At 37.6% G+C, this 21,259-nt stretch overlaps 1 protein-coding gene across 2 annotated transcripts in view; it reads right to left on the reverse strand.

Annotated features, from left to right (window-relative positions):
* The window catches only part of PSME4 (proteasome activator subunit 4), a 64,133-nt gene that overhangs the window by 10,935 nt on the left and 31,939 nt on the right, over positions 1-21,259 (reverse strand). For both annotated transcript variants that reach the window (XM_048935220.1, XM_048935219.1), the window contains 21 exons: positions 20,870-20,965; positions 13,212-13,267; positions 12,076-12,132; positions 11,853-11,908; positions 11,645-11,743; positions 11,090-11,152; positions 10,835-10,930; positions 9,910-10,041; positions 8,556-8,765; positions 7,749-7,885; positions 7,363-7,416; positions 6,407-6,536; positions 5,727-5,808; positions 5,016-5,169; positions 4,443-4,512; positions 3,597-3,722; positions 3,134-3,286; positions 2,287-2,391; positions 1,372-1,463; positions 878-1,009; positions 134-342 (listed from right to left, as the gene is read on the reverse strand). In XM_048935220.1, the coding sequence (XP_048791177.1) occupies positions 134-342; positions 878-1,009; positions 1,372-1,463; positions 2,287-2,391; positions 3,134-3,286; positions 3,597-3,722; positions 4,443-4,512; positions 5,016-5,169; positions 5,727-5,808; positions 6,407-6,536; positions 7,363-7,416; positions 7,749-7,885; positions 8,556-8,765; positions 9,910-10,041; positions 10,835-10,930; positions 11,090-11,152; positions 11,645-11,743; positions 11,853-11,908; positions 12,076-12,132; positions 13,212-13,267; positions 20,870-20,965 (2,309 nt within the window). The remainder of the gene's footprint in view (positions 1-133; positions 343-877; positions 1,010-1,371; positions 1,464-2,286; positions 2,392-3,133; positions 3,287-3,596; positions 3,723-4,442; positions 4,513-5,015; positions 5,170-5,726; positions 5,809-6,406; positions 6,537-7,362; positions 7,417-7,748; positions 7,886-8,555; positions 8,766-9,909; positions 10,042-10,834; positions 10,931-11,089; positions 11,153-11,644; positions 11,744-11,852; positions 11,909-12,075; positions 12,133-13,211; positions 13,268-20,869; positions 20,966-21,259) is intronic.

Here is a 21,259-nt window from a genome sequence, read left to right on the forward strand (position 1 = left end):
TAAGACCTGAAATAGTTACCCCTTGTTACAGTACAGATCTGTGAACTGAAGTTCTGTACTGCAGCTACATGACCTGCAATCCTCAGTCATTGTGTCCTAACACACCTCCATTTAACCTCATTAAGTAACTCACTTGTTTTCAAGAGTTTAATGCCCTGAGTTCGCTCGTCCTGCTCTCCAACGCCGTTCTCCTCCATAACGTGATTCTGAATTTCTTCATCTGCTTCCATGAGGGGTTTAAGATTTTCAAGTATTCGAGTAGTAAATTCATGGACACGAGGAGACTTAGTTGCAGCAGTATTTGGCAAGGAAACATCTATCATGAATATGTAGGTCAAAACACTAAGAAAGGCAAAGAAACAACATACAGTTAGCATGACTGCGGATCAAGGAATATAGCTAGAAGTGATCTTACATAAATTTGCTAAACTAATAAGTACTGAACATCAAAAGCACATTTCCTCCCATCTTATTTAAAAACAAATGTTCTCCAAATAGCCTCTTTGCAGATAACTGAAGCAAGCAGGGCTAAACAGTCACTGAACCACAAACTCTTCCTTCCCCTAAACAGATCTGCAAGTAGTTGTTAAACCACTTTTAAAGAGCTCCCTGTATAATTATGTCTTACTAGCACAACGTTAACTTGTTCCTAAGAGCTTTAGAAATCTCATACATAAAAATAACAGGCCACATGCGTGAAGTAAAAATGGAGAACTCATCTTCAGTTTCTGAAGCAAGTTTGTTAACGATAACATAATTTCGATCCAGCAGAACTCACACACACAAAGATAACAGTCACCACTTCCATGGAGCTATTAAGAGACTCAGTTACCAAAATACCATGAAAAGAAAAAAATAAATTGAACTGAACACTGACCTTCCTATTCTCTCTCGGACGTTTTTGTAAACCTGGGTGAGTTTAGGTTCCAAGTACTTTAACAGTCTGTGCAGCAGCTCTGGTACTCTCCATTCCTGCTGTGCAAGGCCACCTTGTAGCACATAAAGTCGGCTAGAAATCAGAACAAGACATTTACAGTCATACCAAACTGTTTCTCCCTTCTCCAGCCACCCCAAAATCTTGTTTTCAGTGTTGAGTGTGTCAAAGCCAGAAGTGCCTTTGTGTGCATAGATGGATTAACATCACAGAATGGAAGAATAGTACTGCTGTTATGCCAGTTCCAAAACTTCACATTCTATTAATTACATTTAAGGGCATGAAACTTGATGAATAAACTGCCACTGTTTTGAGAAAGCTAACCAAAAAAGACCAGTTTTGCTTCTACAAGCCAGCTGCCACAATACAGTCTCAATGTATTTCATCCATGCTTTTACTTCCTTTAATCAGCCACAAATGGTTACAATTAATTTTACCATGCATCGACAAATGATCCTCCTTCACCACTCAATGGAGACTCCAACAGCAATTCAAATAACCAGTGCAGTTTCCTAGGATCTCTGCTCTCCTGGAAATAAGCAGGTATCAGAAATACGAAGCACATTAGAGGTTTGTATGTAAATATTGCTTAAACAAGTTAAGTTTTGACAAAGATTTTATTTGCACAGCTTGAGCTTATTTTTTTTAAGGAAGTGCAAGGTTAAATACTTTTGCCACAACAAAATCCAATATGAAGAAAGTACAGTGAAACTACACACAAAAATAAGTTTTTAACTGCTTGGTAAACCAAGTAATATAGAACAGAAGAAACACGAGTTGTTTTTCTTTTCTACATACATGAATAATCACATTTGACACAGGAATTTTACTAATCAACTGTCAGCATTTTGGGTGACAAGCCATGCTGAACTTTGCTGAGTGACTGCAGAGTTTCTGATACTTGTGACCCACCATTCACTCTCCTCCTCAGAGGATCCTTAGCCCACCACAGTGCACAGAAATGCTACTTTGTTAGAAGATAACTGGCGAGTAATTTTTCACACCTGCACACTTCTGAAGCAAGAAGGTGTAATTTGAACAATGCTGCTTAGTGATCAACACAGTGAGAGCACACTTCTACACCACCCATTATACTCATACAGCTCTTCTGAAGAGGTACAAAATGAAGGCTTTATTTCCTTTCTGAAATGTTACATTATCTAACCGCAACGAGCAGAAGAAAACTACCTAAGCAGCTCTAAGATTTTCAATGGATGTCACTTTCATATCATATTTACAGCTCTTGGTTGTAGCTGATAAAATACATCCACTGTTTTGAAACTCTTCTTTACGTATCTGTGCAACCTGGTCACCCCGACACAACGTTCCAAAAGTGCAGATGCACTACTTACACACGAGGTTGCTATGCATGTGCCCCAATCGTTGTATGTCTCCACTGTAATGTTGGATAAAGCTGTTCGAAGCAATGGACAGAGAAGCTTCCAAAGTTTTTCCACCTGCTCAGCAAGAAGGCAAACCACAAGATTTGTCTAATTAATGGCTGCTTACGCTGTGCGAACCCAACTCCTTCCACCTTCTCAAAACATGGGAAAAGATTATTTCTAGGAGTTGCTATTCTACTACATTTGTAAAAGGGAATAAGCATCAGAGCTAAGATTTCAGGAATATATCCTTTTTTTGCAAGGTGCTTTGAAATACTGCAGGTTATGTGAGCACCATATTCACAGTGACTTAAACACAATCAGTCTGCACACACTATTTACATATCAGGCTATGCTCACTTTGCTTTTGGTAGGAGGGCAGTTTTAAACACCTAAAGCACTCCCTCCCCACTTTATTTATCTGTTTTCAAATGAAAACACTAATTCTCTCAGAATTACTTCTTAGCATAGAAATACGAGACATCAAAGTGCAGCTAAATAAAAATGTACAGGCCTGAATTGAACATAAGCAGCACTTATTCCAATTGGAAAGCTACAGAAGACGTCAGCTTTGCTAAGACTTTCATAGCTAACTATTTTTTTTGTTTTACACTGTAGCATTTTGTTATCATCTACCATTATATAGGCTCCTAACCAAGCTAGGAACTGCAATGGACCAAAACATATAACTTCTTCCAGCCCTTTCTTGGACTTCAATGACACATCAACAGCCTTCAATTTCACAGGTTGAATGCATCTAATAATCCAAGCTTATCCCTTAACTGTCAAGAGCCACTCAAACATACTACTACAGCACCTTCTCAAATGTCCAGTGTTTAGAACCTCTTATCAAGCCAGCTATAATTTCAGCAACACATCGCTGGGTGCTTTCATGGGAGTCTGACACGAGGCGTTCCAAATGGGGCTGCAGAACTGGCAAAAAGGCATCATCAAAGTTTCTAAAAAGGCCCTGTAAAAGACAAATTAGCTTTCACTAATTATAGGCCTTAACTATTGTCTTTGTAAGAACATATGATAATGAAGAACTTCAGATTTGAATACGCAAAAAGTGAAATTACAATGCTTTTATAATTACATATTGCATCCTACAGACTTCCAAATTACTCTTTCCACAAGCAGTTCAAAAGGAAGGGTTAATGGAATTAAGCACAGCAACATATATATTTCCCAACAGTAAGACACAAGATGTGTGCAACTTTTTCACAGTGGGATAATTATCTGCAAAAAGGAATTCAATTTGGTTGTGGAGCTCCAGTTACCTTGAAGAGGCAAAATCTGCGAGGATTAAATTTGTCTTTTCCTTTTCTGTCTTCTAAAGACAGAAATTTTATTAACTGTTCAACAAACTTGGGATCAGAAAAATGATCATATATAATTTGCTCTGCCTGAAAAAGAAGAAAAAGAGGATTAGCTTTGCAGTGTTTCATCACCACAGTGATATCACAATCTTTTCAAGAGCCATTTCCATTTTATTTCTACTTCTGGCAGAAAACACGCCTGGATTCTCCATTTCTCTCTTTAGTTTTAAGGAGAATATTACATAATGTTTTTGGTGCCACCTAATTTTTAACCCTATTAATGACTTCAGATCATCTTCTCCCTTTCACTTGAACAACCAATACAAAAACGTAATTCCCACTGTCATTAATTACCTCGTACCAAATCTGATAGTTTTGAAAGTTAACAATGACATTCTCATTAACACACTTATACTATTATTACTGATAGAGAAAATGCAACGTATATAAAGTAATTTCTTATATGCTAACAGTTGGTATGAAAATGAAGTAGAAAAATGCTTTTAAAAATGCTCTTTGAGGATCTAGGCTCTGAACAAGTATCACTTATGGCTAGTTAACAACATGATTGTAACCATGACTCAGTATTGGAGTTCAATATCCATCTTTTCAATCAAGCAATGTGTTTCCAGATGTTTTATGTAAGCATTTTCCAAATAAAATATTTAAGTTAAAACAAAGAATTTCATCTCCACAACTACGTAAATCTGTGGGCAATATTTAAAAACGTGTAGATAGAAAGAAAGAGTAAAAAGGAGAAGCAGAATAAAGAAAATCCACACAAATGAAATTCACTAAAATCTTTACCTCTGTCAATTCATCTCTTCGTCGTCCAAGCTTTGGTTGCTGCTCAACTGGAGCATAAACTGTCATAGTCCTGGACATTAAAAAAAAAAAAGGTAATGTTTCAAAGTAAAAGTGAAAGTTATCATCATTTTCTGTGTTTGCTATATTAAAAATAGGATTCATTGACTTCAAGAAAGCCAGACTTGCAAGAAAATTTACAGCAAAAAATTAAGCCTATAATGACAATGGTACTGCAAGCAATCCAGGAACTACTAGTGATAGACTGCTACACATATTTTGAAATCACACTATTTTCAAATGTGCATTTTTAATTTTAAACCAGTGTATAATTTTGATGGAAGAAGTTTAATAGAAATAAACAGTAAGCACTTATAGTACCCACAACAGCGAAGAACGCCAAGTAGGAACTGAAAAACGTAAAGGTGGTAAAAAGTAAAGGATAAATAATTTGTTGTTACTGTTGTTCAATCAATCAAATATATATATATATATATATATGGTACACATTCCTTAAGTTCTGTTTTTTCTGCTGGATTTCATGATCAGTTGATGCAACTGGTTCACAGTACTCACTGAGGCCAGGTGTAATACCCCCAGTGTGTCTTCTCCACAAAACAGCACGACTCCCACTCCTCCTTAGTCTTTGGTAAGCTCTGACTGTCATAGTGCAGCCACTGGTTATCCAGCCTGTCACCAGCCTGAATACTCGAAGGCTTAGGGCTTCCACCTAGTTCAAGAATAATTTAGGTGCCATCAAAATTGTTCACCAACAGCTCCAGTAAACATTGCAACTTATTTAACCTAAGTTTGCATCTTTGGTCAGTTTTTTCCCCATCAAATCTGTACCAAGATTTGCTCTGTGAGATTAAAAGCAGTATTCAATAGAAATAGTAGAAATTCCTTTATGAATTTAAATAAACCTGCCATTTGAAATGCTGAGACAAAGAAGGCATACAAGTCATTCTCACAAAGTACAAGGCTTTTTGAAAGGAGAATGACCATAATGTATCTCTGAAGTTTTAACTCACTGAAAATAACTGAATAGTTTAATATATACAAAGTGACACACATAATATTTACAACACATAAAGTATATTAATACATAATAACGTAATATGTACACAATGCTTCTAAAAAAGACAAAAAATTTCCTGTTTAGTATTACCTCTTTTGTTTGAATGGGACATCAACCAGACAGAAATGAAAAGCTTGAGATTCCATGTTGACTTAAAGCAGAAAAATCTAAAGAACCTGTTAAAATCTCATATTTTAAATAGAACTTACTTATTTCATATGGGCATATGGGCACTTTCTTGTGTGTTCTCTTGAGCTGCTTAAGAACACCAGCCACAGCTGAGATGGCCACCTAAAAGACAGAACCAGGGATGACCACATCCATTTCATACATTTCCCACCAGAAATTGGTTTCTGTTTCATCATCTCATCAGATACAGTTTAAGCCTGCTTCTCTGCCCTAAAAACCCAACAAACACTGCAGCTAACTTCTCCACAATAGTGGTTGCAGTTTCAGTCATTCAGCAGACAGGAATCAAGGGTGGCATTTGTAGAGCACCAACATCTCCCTGCTCCACAAGGAGGTGGCCATTACCTTCAAGTCTCACTGAGGAGACAAGCAGAATGGAAGGTGCAAGCACAGAACAAATAATAAGCTACAGATGTAACAAAAGCCAAAACAAACCCACACATACATAAAAGGATTCTAAATTAAATAAATACAAATAGGCACATTTCATGTTTTCACAGTTTACAGACTTCCCATCATTTAGTGTAGCTCTAGCATCACCAAGACTCTTGGATTAAAAGCTTTTAAGCACAGAAATGTCTGTAGGAAGGTGGGTAGGGGTGCACTCCCCAGTTTTTGTACTGCATCACAGCAGAACAGCAAACATCTGTGCTAAAACCCACTGGGCTGCAAATCAAAGAGGTAGTTATGTTGGTCTTACCTTACGAACTACAATTGCATCATGGTTGAGACACTGCACAAAAAACCTGATGGCACGGACAGGCAGTATCCTATCATCCCTCAGGAGCAGGGACAGGAAGCCAATACTGATGTGCTCAAACTTCCAGGGACTGAAAATGAAAGCAGACAGTATGTAGCAGAGTTTTGTCTGCACTGCTCTCGCACAGAAATGATCACACAGGTTGTGTATGTATAGAACATGACTGAACAACAGTCTGAACATATGTCACTGCTATAGTCAGTGAGCTCCACTGACAGCTAGGGACACCTTCAACAGCTCTGGGAACAAGTGCAACTAAAATTACACCCAGTTGAAATGCCAGGATTAAAATGGCACCACTGATGTAGGATACTGACCTAAAAGGTCATTCTTTTAAAGGTTTTATTTTTATTTTTTAATATGATGCCACCGATTAAAATCTATTTGGACATCAGTATTATGGAAACATTTTTTTTCCCACAACAATAAACAGCAACAAAAATATATACCTTAATCAACGACAAAGCTGAACTCCAGGATGAAACTTATATTAATAAGACTAAATCTCAATGAGAATAAATTTAAGACTCAGTCACTCATTTATCTGGGAGACAGTAATGCAACATTCCCCTACATGGGCCATTATGTTTCATTGTGGACAAACAGAACCCACACATGAATTCAAAAGGGCCTCCCAGATCTTGCATGTACTTCTACAAAACAACAACAACAAAACCAAATAAACAAACAACAACTTTCCAAGCTAGCCACAACCAACTTCATGCAAGATTTCTACTGACAAACTACTTTTGGACAACTACCTGAAGGGCAAAAAGTATTACTCAATTCTGGTCATTCTAACTGTACCTCTTGATGGAATTGATATTTATTCTTGTATTCAACTGCAATCCACTATAAAGAAATAAAACATTTCATATACATGAAGTGAGACTTACAGATTTCTTTGTTCCACACAGTCCAACAGCATGTTGACCAAATTTTCATAGTTTCTAGGCAGGTAGGAAGAAAAAAAACAACAAAAAAAAATAATAATCAACCAGACTGTTAAAAGAATTACATAAAAGTAGATTACAAGTCCCTCACCACAAGGTGAGTGAACACAGTGCAGCAAACACAACACCAATTGGCAGGACAGGGAAAAGGAGGAGGAAGGAATCCAAGTGTAGAGGAGAGAGGCTGCCTCTCCAAGAGAAAAAGCTCATCACAACAATTCTTGGACACTCCCTGTTTGTCTATTTGAGATTAGCTCAGCAATTTAGGCTTATTAATGCCCAGTTAGTACTAAACAGTACAAACCAGTGATGAGGGAGGTTTAACTTACCGCAGAGCCTCGGCATTCTTTTCTTTCTGCCGCTGAATCCCTAACTGTATTTCTTCTGAACGAAGTGGTGGGAAATCTAAACTGGGATGTCCTGATCTCTGCAGCATAACAGCTATCTCAGTACATTGCTCTGGAACCTATTGATAGAAAAATGCACAGATTTCAATCTGAGGAGCAATCATGAGATTTTTTGTGCTTGCTTCTGCTTTGAAATAAGGAGGCTTGAGAATCATAGGAAGAACATATCATTTCCTGTCTGCATAGATGGGTCCTCCAAGTAGTGAAGGTAACTGTTCACACAGCAGAATTTTTTCTTGCAAGCACATATTTTATTTTAAAATTAAAGACACACTTTAGAAACTATTTTTATAAATTAATATATTAAAATATTAAAGACCTCTATTAATTATCATTCATTGTCAAAAATAAATCATGCCATTTATTGATTGGGAAAAAGACAGTTCTGCAAATCTGTACAGCATGGCCACAGCTACACACGCTGACAAGGTTAATTTGACTACTCTGTTTCACCAATACATACATTTATACCTGACCAGCAAGAAGCATACTAATTAACACTGGAAAACTAATTCAACTTCCTTTTCATAAGGAAGTTTAACAAAAAGGTACAGTTTCCAGTAATAACGCTTCAATTTAAAAGATACAGGTCTACATTCCTCTGTAACAGAAGTCAGAACAGAATCTACATCAGAATGTTAATTTAGATAACATAAACGAGTCTCAAACTTTGTGTAATCAGACACACTGAGAACCCAAGCCACTGACTCCAAGCAATCTGTCACTTACTGCAAAATCCAATCCAATCGTTTCATATTGCCTGTGGATTTTTTCTGCTAGGTCATCAAAAAGTCTGACTATGGATGGTTTTTCCAAGGACATCGCTTGGCTAAGCCCAGAAGAAACGATTGCTGGCCATGTCTGTGCAATGCAGTCCCAATCATGAAGATTTGCCAAGCACACTCCACTGTGATTTCCAAGAAGACAATATAAGGCACCCTATAAAATTAAAGATACAATTTTAAAATTAATGTAAAGCGCTGTTCATATAAGTTATCTACATGTGTTCACTCACACAGAACAAAAATTAATCTTCACGTTACCAAATCATTAATATGCCATTGCACGACCTCAGTGACAAAACACTCAACACTTTCTGAAATCATTTTTGGGCTAAAGAAATGTTCTGACAAAATTACTGAAACTGCTGACCAAGCATGATGTGGATGTAACAGTTGTGTGAGAAGTTGACAAGAGCTGTGAAACCAAGAGTGGCAGGATTTCACTGGTGATTAAACTGGAGCTTCATGAGAAATTACTTAATTTCACAGATAATTGGAAGGAAGTCTTGGGGAAACCTTACTGTTGAGTAGAGTCTTAGGAGGAATAGCAACTAGCTCACCATGCCAGCAATACTGAACAGGCTAAGACTGGGTAGGTAGCAGTACCAGAAATGCCAAATTGTAGTACTGCAGCAAATGCTGTAATGTAGGAAGACTGGGATCAACTGGGATAAAGTAACTAAGTTTAGCTTTCTTATTACAGAGAAGATGTAGAAAGAGGTGCAAGGATAAAAGAAGAAACTGGAAAAATGGCAATAAGCTGTGGAAGCAATATAATCATATACTGTCTGACATTAAATATCAGGCAGGTAAAGTAGGATAAGAAGCTAGATCTGTTGCTCTGATTACACAACAAGAATCCACACCTGTCCCTGAGGTCAGGAAGACTGAGGAGGTGCAAGGTAAGGGAGGGAGCACAGTGCTTCCTTGGCCAGGAAGGGCACACCTGGACAGACAGCGTGCTCCCAGTATCACTGCATCAGCACCACTTCCAGACAACATCAGAAGTTACCTGCTTTTACTACAATGTTTTTCAGTGATCAGTTTTTTGTCCAGTTTGAGTTATCCATTTCTACTGTTAGAGCTGACTGAGCTGCTTTTGTAACACCTGAACACACAATGAAATGAGGAACAAACAAAATTTCTTCTGACAACGCATTAAACCCAAATAACTGTTCATATTAGTTGTACTTAAGCTATGTGCCACAGAAGTGTAAGAGTCATGCTTGTAAAAAAATCAATATTGCCCCTGTAAGCACACTTTCAAAGACAGACATGAAACAAAGTTAATGAGAGAGTACTTTGAATTGCTGCTGAGTGACATCTTGCCGATCTGGACGCAAGAACTCCAAAACCAAGGGAATGATATCTCTGCAGCAAAAATTGTATGTTCCCAGAGCTGTGAAGAATGCTTGCTGAGCTTTACTTCTGACCTGTGGGAAGACAGAAATCACTAGAAAATCACCTGAACCAAAAATATACACTACATCAATTTGTTTTGTAAGGGTGCTGCTGTTTCACCTACACAGAATTCACGGGATTGATCTGTGCACTGAAGCATGTTACTTGTTGTAGATGTTAAACTACATGCTTCCCATCATCCTTACAACTGTATCTAAATAAACTTGTTTCGAGCATTTATTTGAGAAGAGCTAAAAACTTCTTTATACTGCCAAAAATGGTCACTATATTTTTAAGATCACTTCAAAAGCAAACAGCCAGCACAAAGGATGCTATACGCAGAACTCTAAAGAGCCTGTAGACATTGTGGATGGATTTGAATTTATATACACATGGAATTCCCAAGGGCTAAGAATTCATAGTGCATCCATTGCCACATCTGTTTTGTATATTTTTTTTCCAGATTTTATTATTATTTAAAAAATAAGCTTGCCTACTTCCTAAAAACAGATTTAGGAACCCAGTGCTATTAATCATATTGGAAATATCACATCTAAAAGCCTCAAGCTAATATATTTTTAGCTGAAATTATTTGTTGAATTGCTGTTTTTGAAATCTAGAAAATAAGCTCAAAAACGTGCAGCCCTTAGGCTGACTTTCCACCCATCCTTAATTTGATGAAGAGTGGACTACGTCTAAATTGGTAACTAACATAGATGAAGTAATTAAAAGCTTCATACTGCCATGAAAATGAATTGAAAAGTGAAAAAAGTATTAGAAAAAGGCCAACACAATATTTCAGAACTTCAAAAAATGGTTACTTACCTGGCCATATGAACTTGTGGACAAACAAAGAAGATCTCTGATCATCTCCTGGTGGGAGGTTTTATATTCACAGCCTTCCATTGTTAGTGTTCTCAACTGAATTGTATTCAGAACACAAATAAAGGATTCCTTTTAGACTTTAATAATGTCAGTGAAACAGCAGTGCAGGATCACTGCAACTTTAACTAAACGACAATATGACACATCAGCTTTTCTAGTACATAGGTTAGTGATACTATTAAGTGAAGGTATTACCTCATGCTGCAACATAACTCTGTCTATCAGCAAAGCTCTGATATGCTGTTTCTTTCCTTGAAGCTGAAAGGAAATACATAACTGGGTTTAGATTTCAGTATTCACACAGCAGCCTGTACTGACTGAATTTCCACCTGGTACTTTTAATTTAATGTAGAAAATTGTGAGAATATACTGGGTTTTTTCCCCCCTCAGGTAAAGGTTTTCATTTACCTATTTTCATTCATTTCATCTGGTAATAAGTTCCCTTTGCAACCAAAAGGAAGCTCTGGTCACATAAATTACTCTGTTAACAATTATCAGAGCAGAGCATCGTGCCAAGACTCAAAATTCTGGTCTAAGGATGCTAAGTGGGGGGTTACAATTCCAAAATGCTAAGCATACGATTTCCAAATAAAGATACAAATATACTGCAAAGCAATATTCTTTCACAGAAATTACATTTCAAAACCATGAAAATTTTCTTTAGGACTGTAAAGAAAATGTGGAAAAAGCCTTCCTGAGCATTAACAACTATTCTCCCCACACACTTAAGCTTTACAAAGAATTACTGACCCTGTTCTCCATTGATTTTTTCACTAGGTTAAAGCTCTTCCATCGGGAATCGAATTCATGTTTGTGAGACCCTTGGAACTGCAAAACATCACTAATTATCTGCAGAAAAGAAATGATGAGAATGAATAATTATCTCCCAAAGTCAAGTCATCTTGTTTGCAAGATAAGAAATATGTCATATCTCAAGTACTAAAAATAATAAATATACCTTTATTATTAGGAATAAAGACTTGGTATCATCTTCTGAATTATCAAGTATGTAGCCTGCAATTTGGAAAAAAATAATGTATTATATAAGAAAAGAGCTTTAAAATAAACAATTTCTGTAAAGCTTAAATATTACAGGCAAAGTAAAGGAAACACGTTTCCTATGCTAAATTTAACATAAAACCCACCATACTTCTTATATAAAGGTTGAACCTTATACTTACGTAACAACTTCCTTGTAACCCTTGCAATAGTTTCACGATAATTCTCTCTTGATAAATCTGTACAAAATTAAATATATTCTTTATTTTAAAAACAAAAATTAATACTGAAGTACATCAGCAGAAACCCAGAGCAGACTGCTCAGAAAACACAGTACAGATCATTGGACCTTCCTACCCTGCCTTGTAGATGGTTTCATTTATAACCACAGAATAAGGCAGATTGTTTAACATATGAAAATTAATGAGTTACACACTAAGCAGGATAAAAGAGAAAGCCAAAAGAACACAGATGATACATCTCAGGGGATTAAGCCAATAAGGGACTGGGGATTTGTTTCCTTTCAAGGAATAGAGGGAAAGACAGCTCCGATCTGAGTAAGAACAAAAACACAGAATCAAAAAACAGGCTCAATAATACGAGCAAGTTCCTTGGGAAGTTTTAAACCAGGATCATCTTGAATTGATCTAAAAGATGACTAATGTAAAGCCCATTCTCTATTACATATCTTACACGGCCACAAATGCGCTGCTTGTAAATTAACTGACCAGATCTTACAAGTGTCAAAGCAACTACAATCAATCATCTGAACAGCAGTTACTGTGCCTCCAGCTCTCACTTAAACTTTCCTACTTGGAAGACAGTGAAGAACACAATGAAGCCCGAGGACAAAGCTACTCTGTCAACTTTGATGTTTCAGACTCTAAAGAATTGGACTCAAATAATCCTTTACCACTGAAGTATGACTATTAAGTGCCCAGATTGTGTGACTGACCCTTTGATCTTTGAGCAGTTTGCTCAGTCTCCAAATGTACTAGAAAGGCAGAAGGGAAAACTATGTGATGCCTCCTTCCACCATGCCAATGACTAGTAACTATTTTAATAGCAATGTTCCTTTTGTGAATGAACCACAGAAGCCTCCAATACTCAGTGTTTATTTCATATCTGTGTCTTTGCCATAGCTGAAGATAAAATGGAGCGTGCACAAATATCCCATGTTGGCCCAAGAAAGCTCTTTAATACAGAGAATAATCAAAACTATGCTTTCAAGAAGAATCTACAGCTTTCACGGGTGGGTAGAGATGGGAAAACAACACAGCACTTCGAGCCTGTCTGAGCAGAATTAGTTTCTACTTACCATATTCAACACCTGTGTACAGTTTCGTCTCTTCCAAAGATACCAGACTTGGTACCCTGCGGTAAAACAAACCAAATATTACTGCACAGTATGGAAATCACCAACTACATGAACTTTAGTGACATTTGATTAATTTTAACAAGCGAAATTTCATGTTGGTAGTGCCAAAAAGGTTTGGGTTAACTAAGTGTTCACCCTAGTTCTCTAACAGTTATTAGGAAACCCTACTAAGCTAATGTGTCAGACTGTATCAGAGACAAGTACACTGTAAGGATACTCGGAACCCACGATCTTGATTTCTCATTTATCAGCAACTCAGTATCTGTCAAATCTATGATCACACTCATCATAACAAGCAAGGCTGCTAGCCAGCTTAGGATAGGAAGGCCCAAAGAATTTGACTGCTGAATGGCAAAAGACTGAAGCAAGATCCTTTCCTGACAGGTTAAGTTGATGGAGCTCTTCTGACTCTGGTCCCCATAATCTACAGGAACTATACTTGTTACTTCAAGTTCATAACCAATAACTATGAAAAAATAAACAAAACAACCATACTTTTTCCAGGATTTTGGTCTTTTTTTAAAGTATATTTTTGAACCTTATTTACTTCATATATAGCCACCATAAAATACAAATTCAGACATCAAATTATGTTAATGAATGCAAATGAAATAAGAAAAGAAAGCGTAGGGCATGTTAACTAACCTTTTTTCTCCTCTACTGTATTACTATGAACAAATTCAGGCTTTTAACAACAAACTATTCTAACGTGCTTTGGAAAGAAAGTCAGGAGTAAAAAGTACCACTGTAATATTCAACAGTATCAGCAAGTAATCCCTATAAAAAGAAATTTTTCACCAAAATTGCATCAGCAGTACCATCACAGAAAACAAAGTGATGCAATGCGAATCTACTCCTATTGCAAATGCTAAATAACACATCAGACACACCTGGTTCTACATCCGAGCACTCCCTACCAGGTACTAAGAGAAGCTTTCAGGCAACTGAAAAATTCTACCTGTCAGAAGTAGAAAACAGGTTTATTCCTTCTCTTTAAAAAAAAAAAAGCAACTCATTACAAACATGACTGCTGCAATTACTGCACTGATTTGATAGAGGGGTGCAAATCTCAAGAAAAACCTTGAAACCAGAGATTATATAAACAGACTTCTCAGCTCTCGCAATGGTCGTTTCTGGACCAACAGAAGTCAAATCATGGGCATAAAGAGGCAAGCCATTTCCTTTTCCTCACTGTATTTTCCAGTATAAGGTAACTTGAAAACAAACCATTCTGGAAGCTTTTCTCCCCCCAGAATCTGCATCATCCTGGGCGCTCAAGAAATAAATTGACTGCTAATACAGTTTCCAAAATATCTAATCTAAATTCAGTCCTTTAGGCCATAAAACAAAGTTTTACAAAGATTCTGTGGTCTCAAAGCTGCTCTTAGGATCTACACAGCTCACTTAGAAAAATGTTTGTTGGGAACTGCCCCAAGATCAGGTCTTGCAAAGTGGGAAAGACACAAGAAAGTGACAGTCCCAAGATTAATATCTTGAAGGAGGGGTGGAAGAAAAAGCAAACCTTCCCACCACAAATACTTCTTAAAAGAAACCTAACAGCTAAATTAATAATCTCAGGTAGAGAGACAGTAAGTAGTTATTTGTACAGTATGCTGGATATGCTGATAGGTAAACAAGCTCAAGTTCATAGCAGCATGTTTTTCTCAAGCATTTTAATACATTTTTACCTTTGAACACTTCTCCCTGATAAGAATTAAGTTCACGTTTGGCTTTTCTATCCATGAGACAGCAAGGAAAGTTCAAGTGTGATTTAACAGGTCTCCCTCTGCTGGTCTTCAGAGACTGCAGTTTTTTGAGCTGTCCTTCAGCAGTTCTTTGCCAGCTAGCCAAATATCCAGCATTTAAAACCAAGCAAAACAATGCTCCAGGATCTCTGTGCCCTCCAGGTAGAAGCCAGCAGCAGCAGACCAGGAGCAAGTCAACACAGAGCACTGTGCAATCCTGACCCAGCCTAGGACTGCTCCCACAAGCCATGACATCGTTCCACACGCAGAGCCATTCATTTCTGCAGGGTTGCTAGGAGGGTGAAAATTCCTCATTGAAAATGCAACAAAGTTTTCTAGTTGGCCAACTAAAAAGATCCATGCCCCCATACTCTGCATTTCAACTACTGGTCAGAGAAAGCTTATGGCTTTGCCTGGGACATACAAAAGGAAACCATGTGTTTTCCATAACCACACAGTCAATACCCATAGCAAGATTCTCATTGCAATACTTCATGCAATGTACAAGTAACACAACGCTTCATTTCATATCAACACAAATTGCCAAGAAAGCTTACGGGCAAAGAGTGTCCACAACTATGGCTAGAAGAAACATTCCAGCTAAGCAGAACTTTGAGGAATTCATTCCCTTATTCGCTACAGTGCAAATCCACAAGCATCCTCATCTGCAAACAACTGATGTGTAGTGTTTATACAGCTTCCAGACATTTCACTGAGCATTTTATTCAAGTGTCTGTAGGCATCTTCCTCAGCAAGACTTCAGCAGTAAGATCCAGCTTCTCAGAAACAAAACTCTTCAGCATTGCTCCATGGAACCAATTTCACACTGCACCACAATCACTGAGGTTGGAAAAGACCTCTGAGATCATCCAGTCCAAGCACCAACCCACCATCACCGTGCCCACTAAACCACGTCTCTCAGTGCAACACCTACCCTCTTCTTGAAAACCTCAAGGGACAGTGACTGCAGCACCTCCCTGGGCAGCCTGTTCCATCTAACTAACCAAGCTGAACCTAAGAGGTGGTGATAAACTCCCTTGACTAACTCTGTTTCTGCATCCCTAAAGCAGCTGCTGAGGATCACCTGGTTAATACGCAGGCAGCAAGAATGGGAAGCAAACAGGAACTCAACCAAACATCAGTGAAAGATTTTTCAACCTCTAAAAGCGTTACCTTCCTTGCATCTGGAAAAATCTCTACTTGCACACCATTACAGTCATTACAACAGAAAAAAACCATTGACATTATTGTCAGTTACAGCAGACCCTTAGGGAAAAGGGTAGACTACTTGCACAGAAGCATTAGGAGTGCCTACACACTGCACAGCAGGCAGCATCACACTGTGCTTCTGCCAGCATGGAAAAAAGTGCATGTCATTTTTCCACACCCGTGACAGGTTAATTCACTGCAACTCTGACCAGCTGCATCAAAAGCTCCTGCTATCAGAAGGGATTGCTCCTTGCAGCCTCCTCAATTCTTTTCTTCCCTTTGCCTTTTAAAATAGCATGAGGTATTTTGTAGTTAAGCTCTGATGGTTATTTTCAGAAAGATGTAAATTATTCCATAAATTACAGAAAAAAGCAGGGGAATTTTGCTCATGAAGTTGGGCAAAAATGTGGGGGAGAGAGGGAAATCATACAAACTACCCACTGCTTGGTCTCAGAAAATGCCGGAGCATTATGAAATCCAAATCATTTAAGCTCAAGTTCACTAAATAAAGCAATCACTCTTAACCCTTCATAGCAACCTGAGCACACATACACACAGGCCATGTGCTTTTGGGTCCACCAAGTGCATTCAGTACCAAACCCACTGCTTTTCCTGTTCAGAGACTTCCAGTCAAAAGGTTTTAAAAAAGGGAAACTGATAAATTAGTATGAAAACATTAACTTATGTTGGCAGGAGACCCAAGAAGACTTGAGCCAACGTACATACTTGGAGATAAACAACAGGTTTGAAATATTTAGCTAGCATTTATCAAGCAATGTAAATAAAGAAAATGAAGCTTTTTAACATGAAGAAAATAGAAACAGAAAAGCTTTGTATGTTAACTATTCAAGAAGCAAGTCCATTTCCAACCGACACAAGTTGGTACGGATACAAGACAAAGGCTCTTCTTAACAAGGAGCAATATTAAAGAACAATAATATTCTGAAATTGAGTGCTCTCAGGTGCTCAGTGTCAGGGAGCAAGTCTCTAGAAATGGATCAGATGACTTTCCACACAAAACTTCTCATTCCAGAAGCGAGCAGTGTAACAGATGAACATTAATCAACATCCTTCTAGGAAAATAACTGCAATACAACCTCTGTGATCTAACAAAAGAATCCCAGGTTAACAGTATGATGGCAGGAAAACACATTGGGCTTCTTTCCACACATTACTAGCGAGGTCCTGCTTTTCCAGTAGATGCTTTCCTACTGTAAAACAACTTCAAAAGAATGACAGCAACAACAACCTCCCAGCAGGAAATGGCTTCAGTGTCAGTGGGAAGCAGCCTGCTGTATTTGTGGCTGCAATTTGTTTTTTCAAGGTTCAGGACAGGAAGGCAGACTCACTGCTTCTAGCAGCACAGTGACCAAGCAGTGCCTCTCAGCCCCCCTGAGGACTGCCTCATTGATGTAACACTACAAATTGAAATTTACCTTTAAAAACAACAAAACCAAACCCCTCATGAGAATTCTGTGCTACACCACAGGTCAATTACACCAACCAATAACGAAACGAGCATTCAGCCACGCTGTGGCATCTGTGACAAACGGTCAATATAAAATGTCTGTAATTAGCTTTCTGTGTTACTTAAACGAAAGAAAAACACCAATTAACTCCTCATTCACTTAAGTCATCTTGCTCCATACCACACACACTGTTATGACTAAGACAGTTAAATTAATTAGCAAATTAAACCAATTAAAATGTATGAAAGCTGCTTATAAACACCAGCAATAGTAAGGCTGAGATACCTGTAATACAGCAGCTATTTATTTGCCTCTTACTAACTGGATGTCCTTTAACAAAACATACCTATGCACGAAGGCCAAAAAGTATCAGTATGTTTTAGCTTTACAAACAAACAAACAATTAAACATATTGAAATAATATCTCTTCTCCTTTCCTCTTCACTCCTGCCACTGCCTTCCCAGGGTCCCCTGCACAAGGCTGCAAACAGACCCCCAGAACAGGGCTTGCAAATACTTGGGTGACAGACATTTGTCAAACCAAACAGACTCTAAAGGAAAAGAGCATCTGGGCAGAGGGAGCACTCTGCACACCAATGGAGGCTACATACTACTGATTTTTTATTATTATTTAAGCAACACTTGCATTTAAAATATTCCTACACTGCCACACAAGGACAGCGAATATTACCAGCACCAGTGTTAGCTACTGTGCCCACTCAGTACTTAAAACAGGCACTCTGTGTAACTGAATTAGCCACTGACAACAAACATCCTTTGGTTTCAAATCAGTGCTTCATGTACATTCCCAAGCCTGCTCCTACTGTGTGCAACTGCTATCTTAACAAAAAACATCCCAAGAGCTCATAAAACAACCATAACTAAAATGAAACCCTCTCTATTCTAAAGGAGGTGCTTTTGCTGAACTTGCTATATACAGTTGGCTTATAATCTTTCTTGCAGACTGTGAACACATGGCATAGAAAGCAGCCTGTTTAATATTGCTTTTTAATAAGAAGAGGTCTTCTTCCCTACAAATATCCCAAGGATTTCCTAGGGAAGGAAGAGAAAAGACTGAGGCCCTGAAGAGCACGCATTCCATCTTGGCACCATTCTGTGATGCCCACTTACTTACAGTAATCCACTGAGACATACATTTCGTAAGAAGCACCTTCAAAATGAACAAAATTGCATAAAATCATAGAATCATCATCACCATTTGCCCCAGATGGATCACCCAGCCTCTCAAGATGTTTAATCGATACTGATCTTTATAACTGCTCCTTCCAAATATACAGAATAAACTTACAGGGAGCTAACGTGTATTTGATAGGAAGTCTGTAAAACAGTGATGGGATCTCCTGAAGTATTCAATCCACCTTAAGAGGTCAAAAAATAACTATCTGTGCACATATCCACTCTATTTCCCTCAGATTTCCCATATTATATATATATTTGTTATATATAGTTTTTTATATATATATATATATATATATATATATATATATATATATATATATATATATATATATAAATATGTGATAATTCAAATTATTCAAATCACACATAAAAAGAACTGAAGGATACTCAAAATTCACTCAATTTCAGTGGGGAAAATCCATAACCCTGTATAAAGTGATTGAAAAGATGCACTGCTTTAAGTATGGTTTCTAAAAGCTTAGATGTAAATGTACTAAGTGGCTGCAAAACCTATTATTTCATCAGTAAGTAGAAAGCCTGTTCAGAGTACAAATAATGAAGGATTCTCAAGCTCTACAGTCATTAAGTAGAATTATTACATGTCAAAATTAAGATTTAAGAAAAATAAGATTTCCATTTCTTTAGTCACAGATTGATTTCTGGTGCTGTATAAATTGTGTTGTATATACATACTGTTGTATAAATTGTATGTATTCAGTAAGGAAGCACAAATAACAGAATGAAGCAAATCTTCCATTCAAAACATTTATAAGATGTTTGTCTTAACCTGTACAAAGAGTTCACAGCTCCCACCCAAAAATACCAAAGGATGATCCTAAACAACCCAGACCAAGAATGAAACCACAGACATGGTCCCAAGTTAAGGACTGACTGAACCAAGCAGTGATGCTGACATGGGTCCCACATCATATTACTGGTACAAGAACAGCCAATGACTGCAGTGCCCTTCAGGTGGCCTTCTTCTAGAAGATATGCTAAATCAGGCTAAGTACCTTGCACTGTCTCTTTAACTAAAAGATTACTTAGATTCCTTTGATTGTTTTATATAGCCAACGGTAACGGCCTCTGCACAGCACTCCAGCGTAACACATACTCTTAGATACTCTCAAAAGAGAACTCTCCCTTTTGCAAGGAGCTCACAGCAGCTCAGCACCCAAAGTAACACATCAGAATCTTGCCAAAGTTCTTTTAGACTTTGAGCAGTCAAAACTTGAGCCAAAAACCAAAACATCTCAGAAGTGCATTTCCAACCACCAAACAAAGACCTCTGCCTAAGCCACACCATCCATGTTTCAAAACATGATATATAAATACACAAATAGTGAGATCAAATTCAGTATTAATATTTCAACACAGTTTCTCAAACAAGCCAATACTTCAGCAGCAATCTATGAAATGAGTCTATTCAAAGCCCAAACTACTATAAAGCAACAAGCACTGTTCTTGTTGCTTCCCAAATGAAAATTCACTCAGGCATCTTTGCTGGAGTTCTTATTAGTTCTTACAAGGGTAGGAGCATTTGAATAGGATTTACTTCCTACTTTAAGATAAGAAAACAGCCAGAAAGAAGCTAAGTTCAGAATGTGTGTTTGTTCAGGGAGATTATTAGAGATGGCAGGCGTCCTTTGGAGGAGAAAAACCATACAAATATATGCCCAGCTTCCATTTCCTTCATACAAAACTGCATCAGCAATGCAATGCTGTCACCTACCATTTAAAAACATTTGCACAGCCTTGCACAGGAAAAGATTTAACATTATTTCATGTTTTAAGCACTCCATTGCTTCTGCAACTCATATTGTAAGTTTCTGCACCTTTACACACTGGAATGGGTTACAAACAGTCGCTAGAAGCAGCTGGGTGTCAACGGCAGTAAGAAAATACTGAAAAAATATGAAGTAATATGCCATAATATGCTAAAAACATTTGTGATAGATAAATAAAATCTACTTACAGGTGAGCTATCCTTTCTCCTTTCAGAGGAGGCAGAATATTCCCAGACCCAATCAAGCAGTTATGCACTATGGCAAGACACTGCTGCACGTCATCTCTTAAAAAAAAGAAAAACTGATTACTGTAACTGTCTTGTGAAATACTTCAGAATATACAGAAGACAAACCATATGTTTGGTGATGTTTCATAAAAGAGTCTTTTTAAGCACTGCTTGCTTTCTGTAATCAGATTCTATTATTTACCGTCAACACTCTTGGGGAGCTTTTGAAGTCTGCAAGAGGAAACTTAAGGATAATGAGACACACTAACTTCAAAACAGACAAACAAATATTCAAAAAACATTATTGTTTGGGGTAAAGCTGTCTGTTCTGCAGTTAGTGTGCTTTGTTAG

The sequence above is a fragment of the Lagopus muta genome, chromosome 2, assembly GCF_023343835.1.
Source record: "Lagopus muta isolate bLagMut1 chromosome 2, bLagMut1 primary, whole genome shotgun sequence".
NCBI lineage: Eukaryota > Metazoa > Chordata > Aves > Galliformes > Phasianidae > Lagopus > Lagopus muta.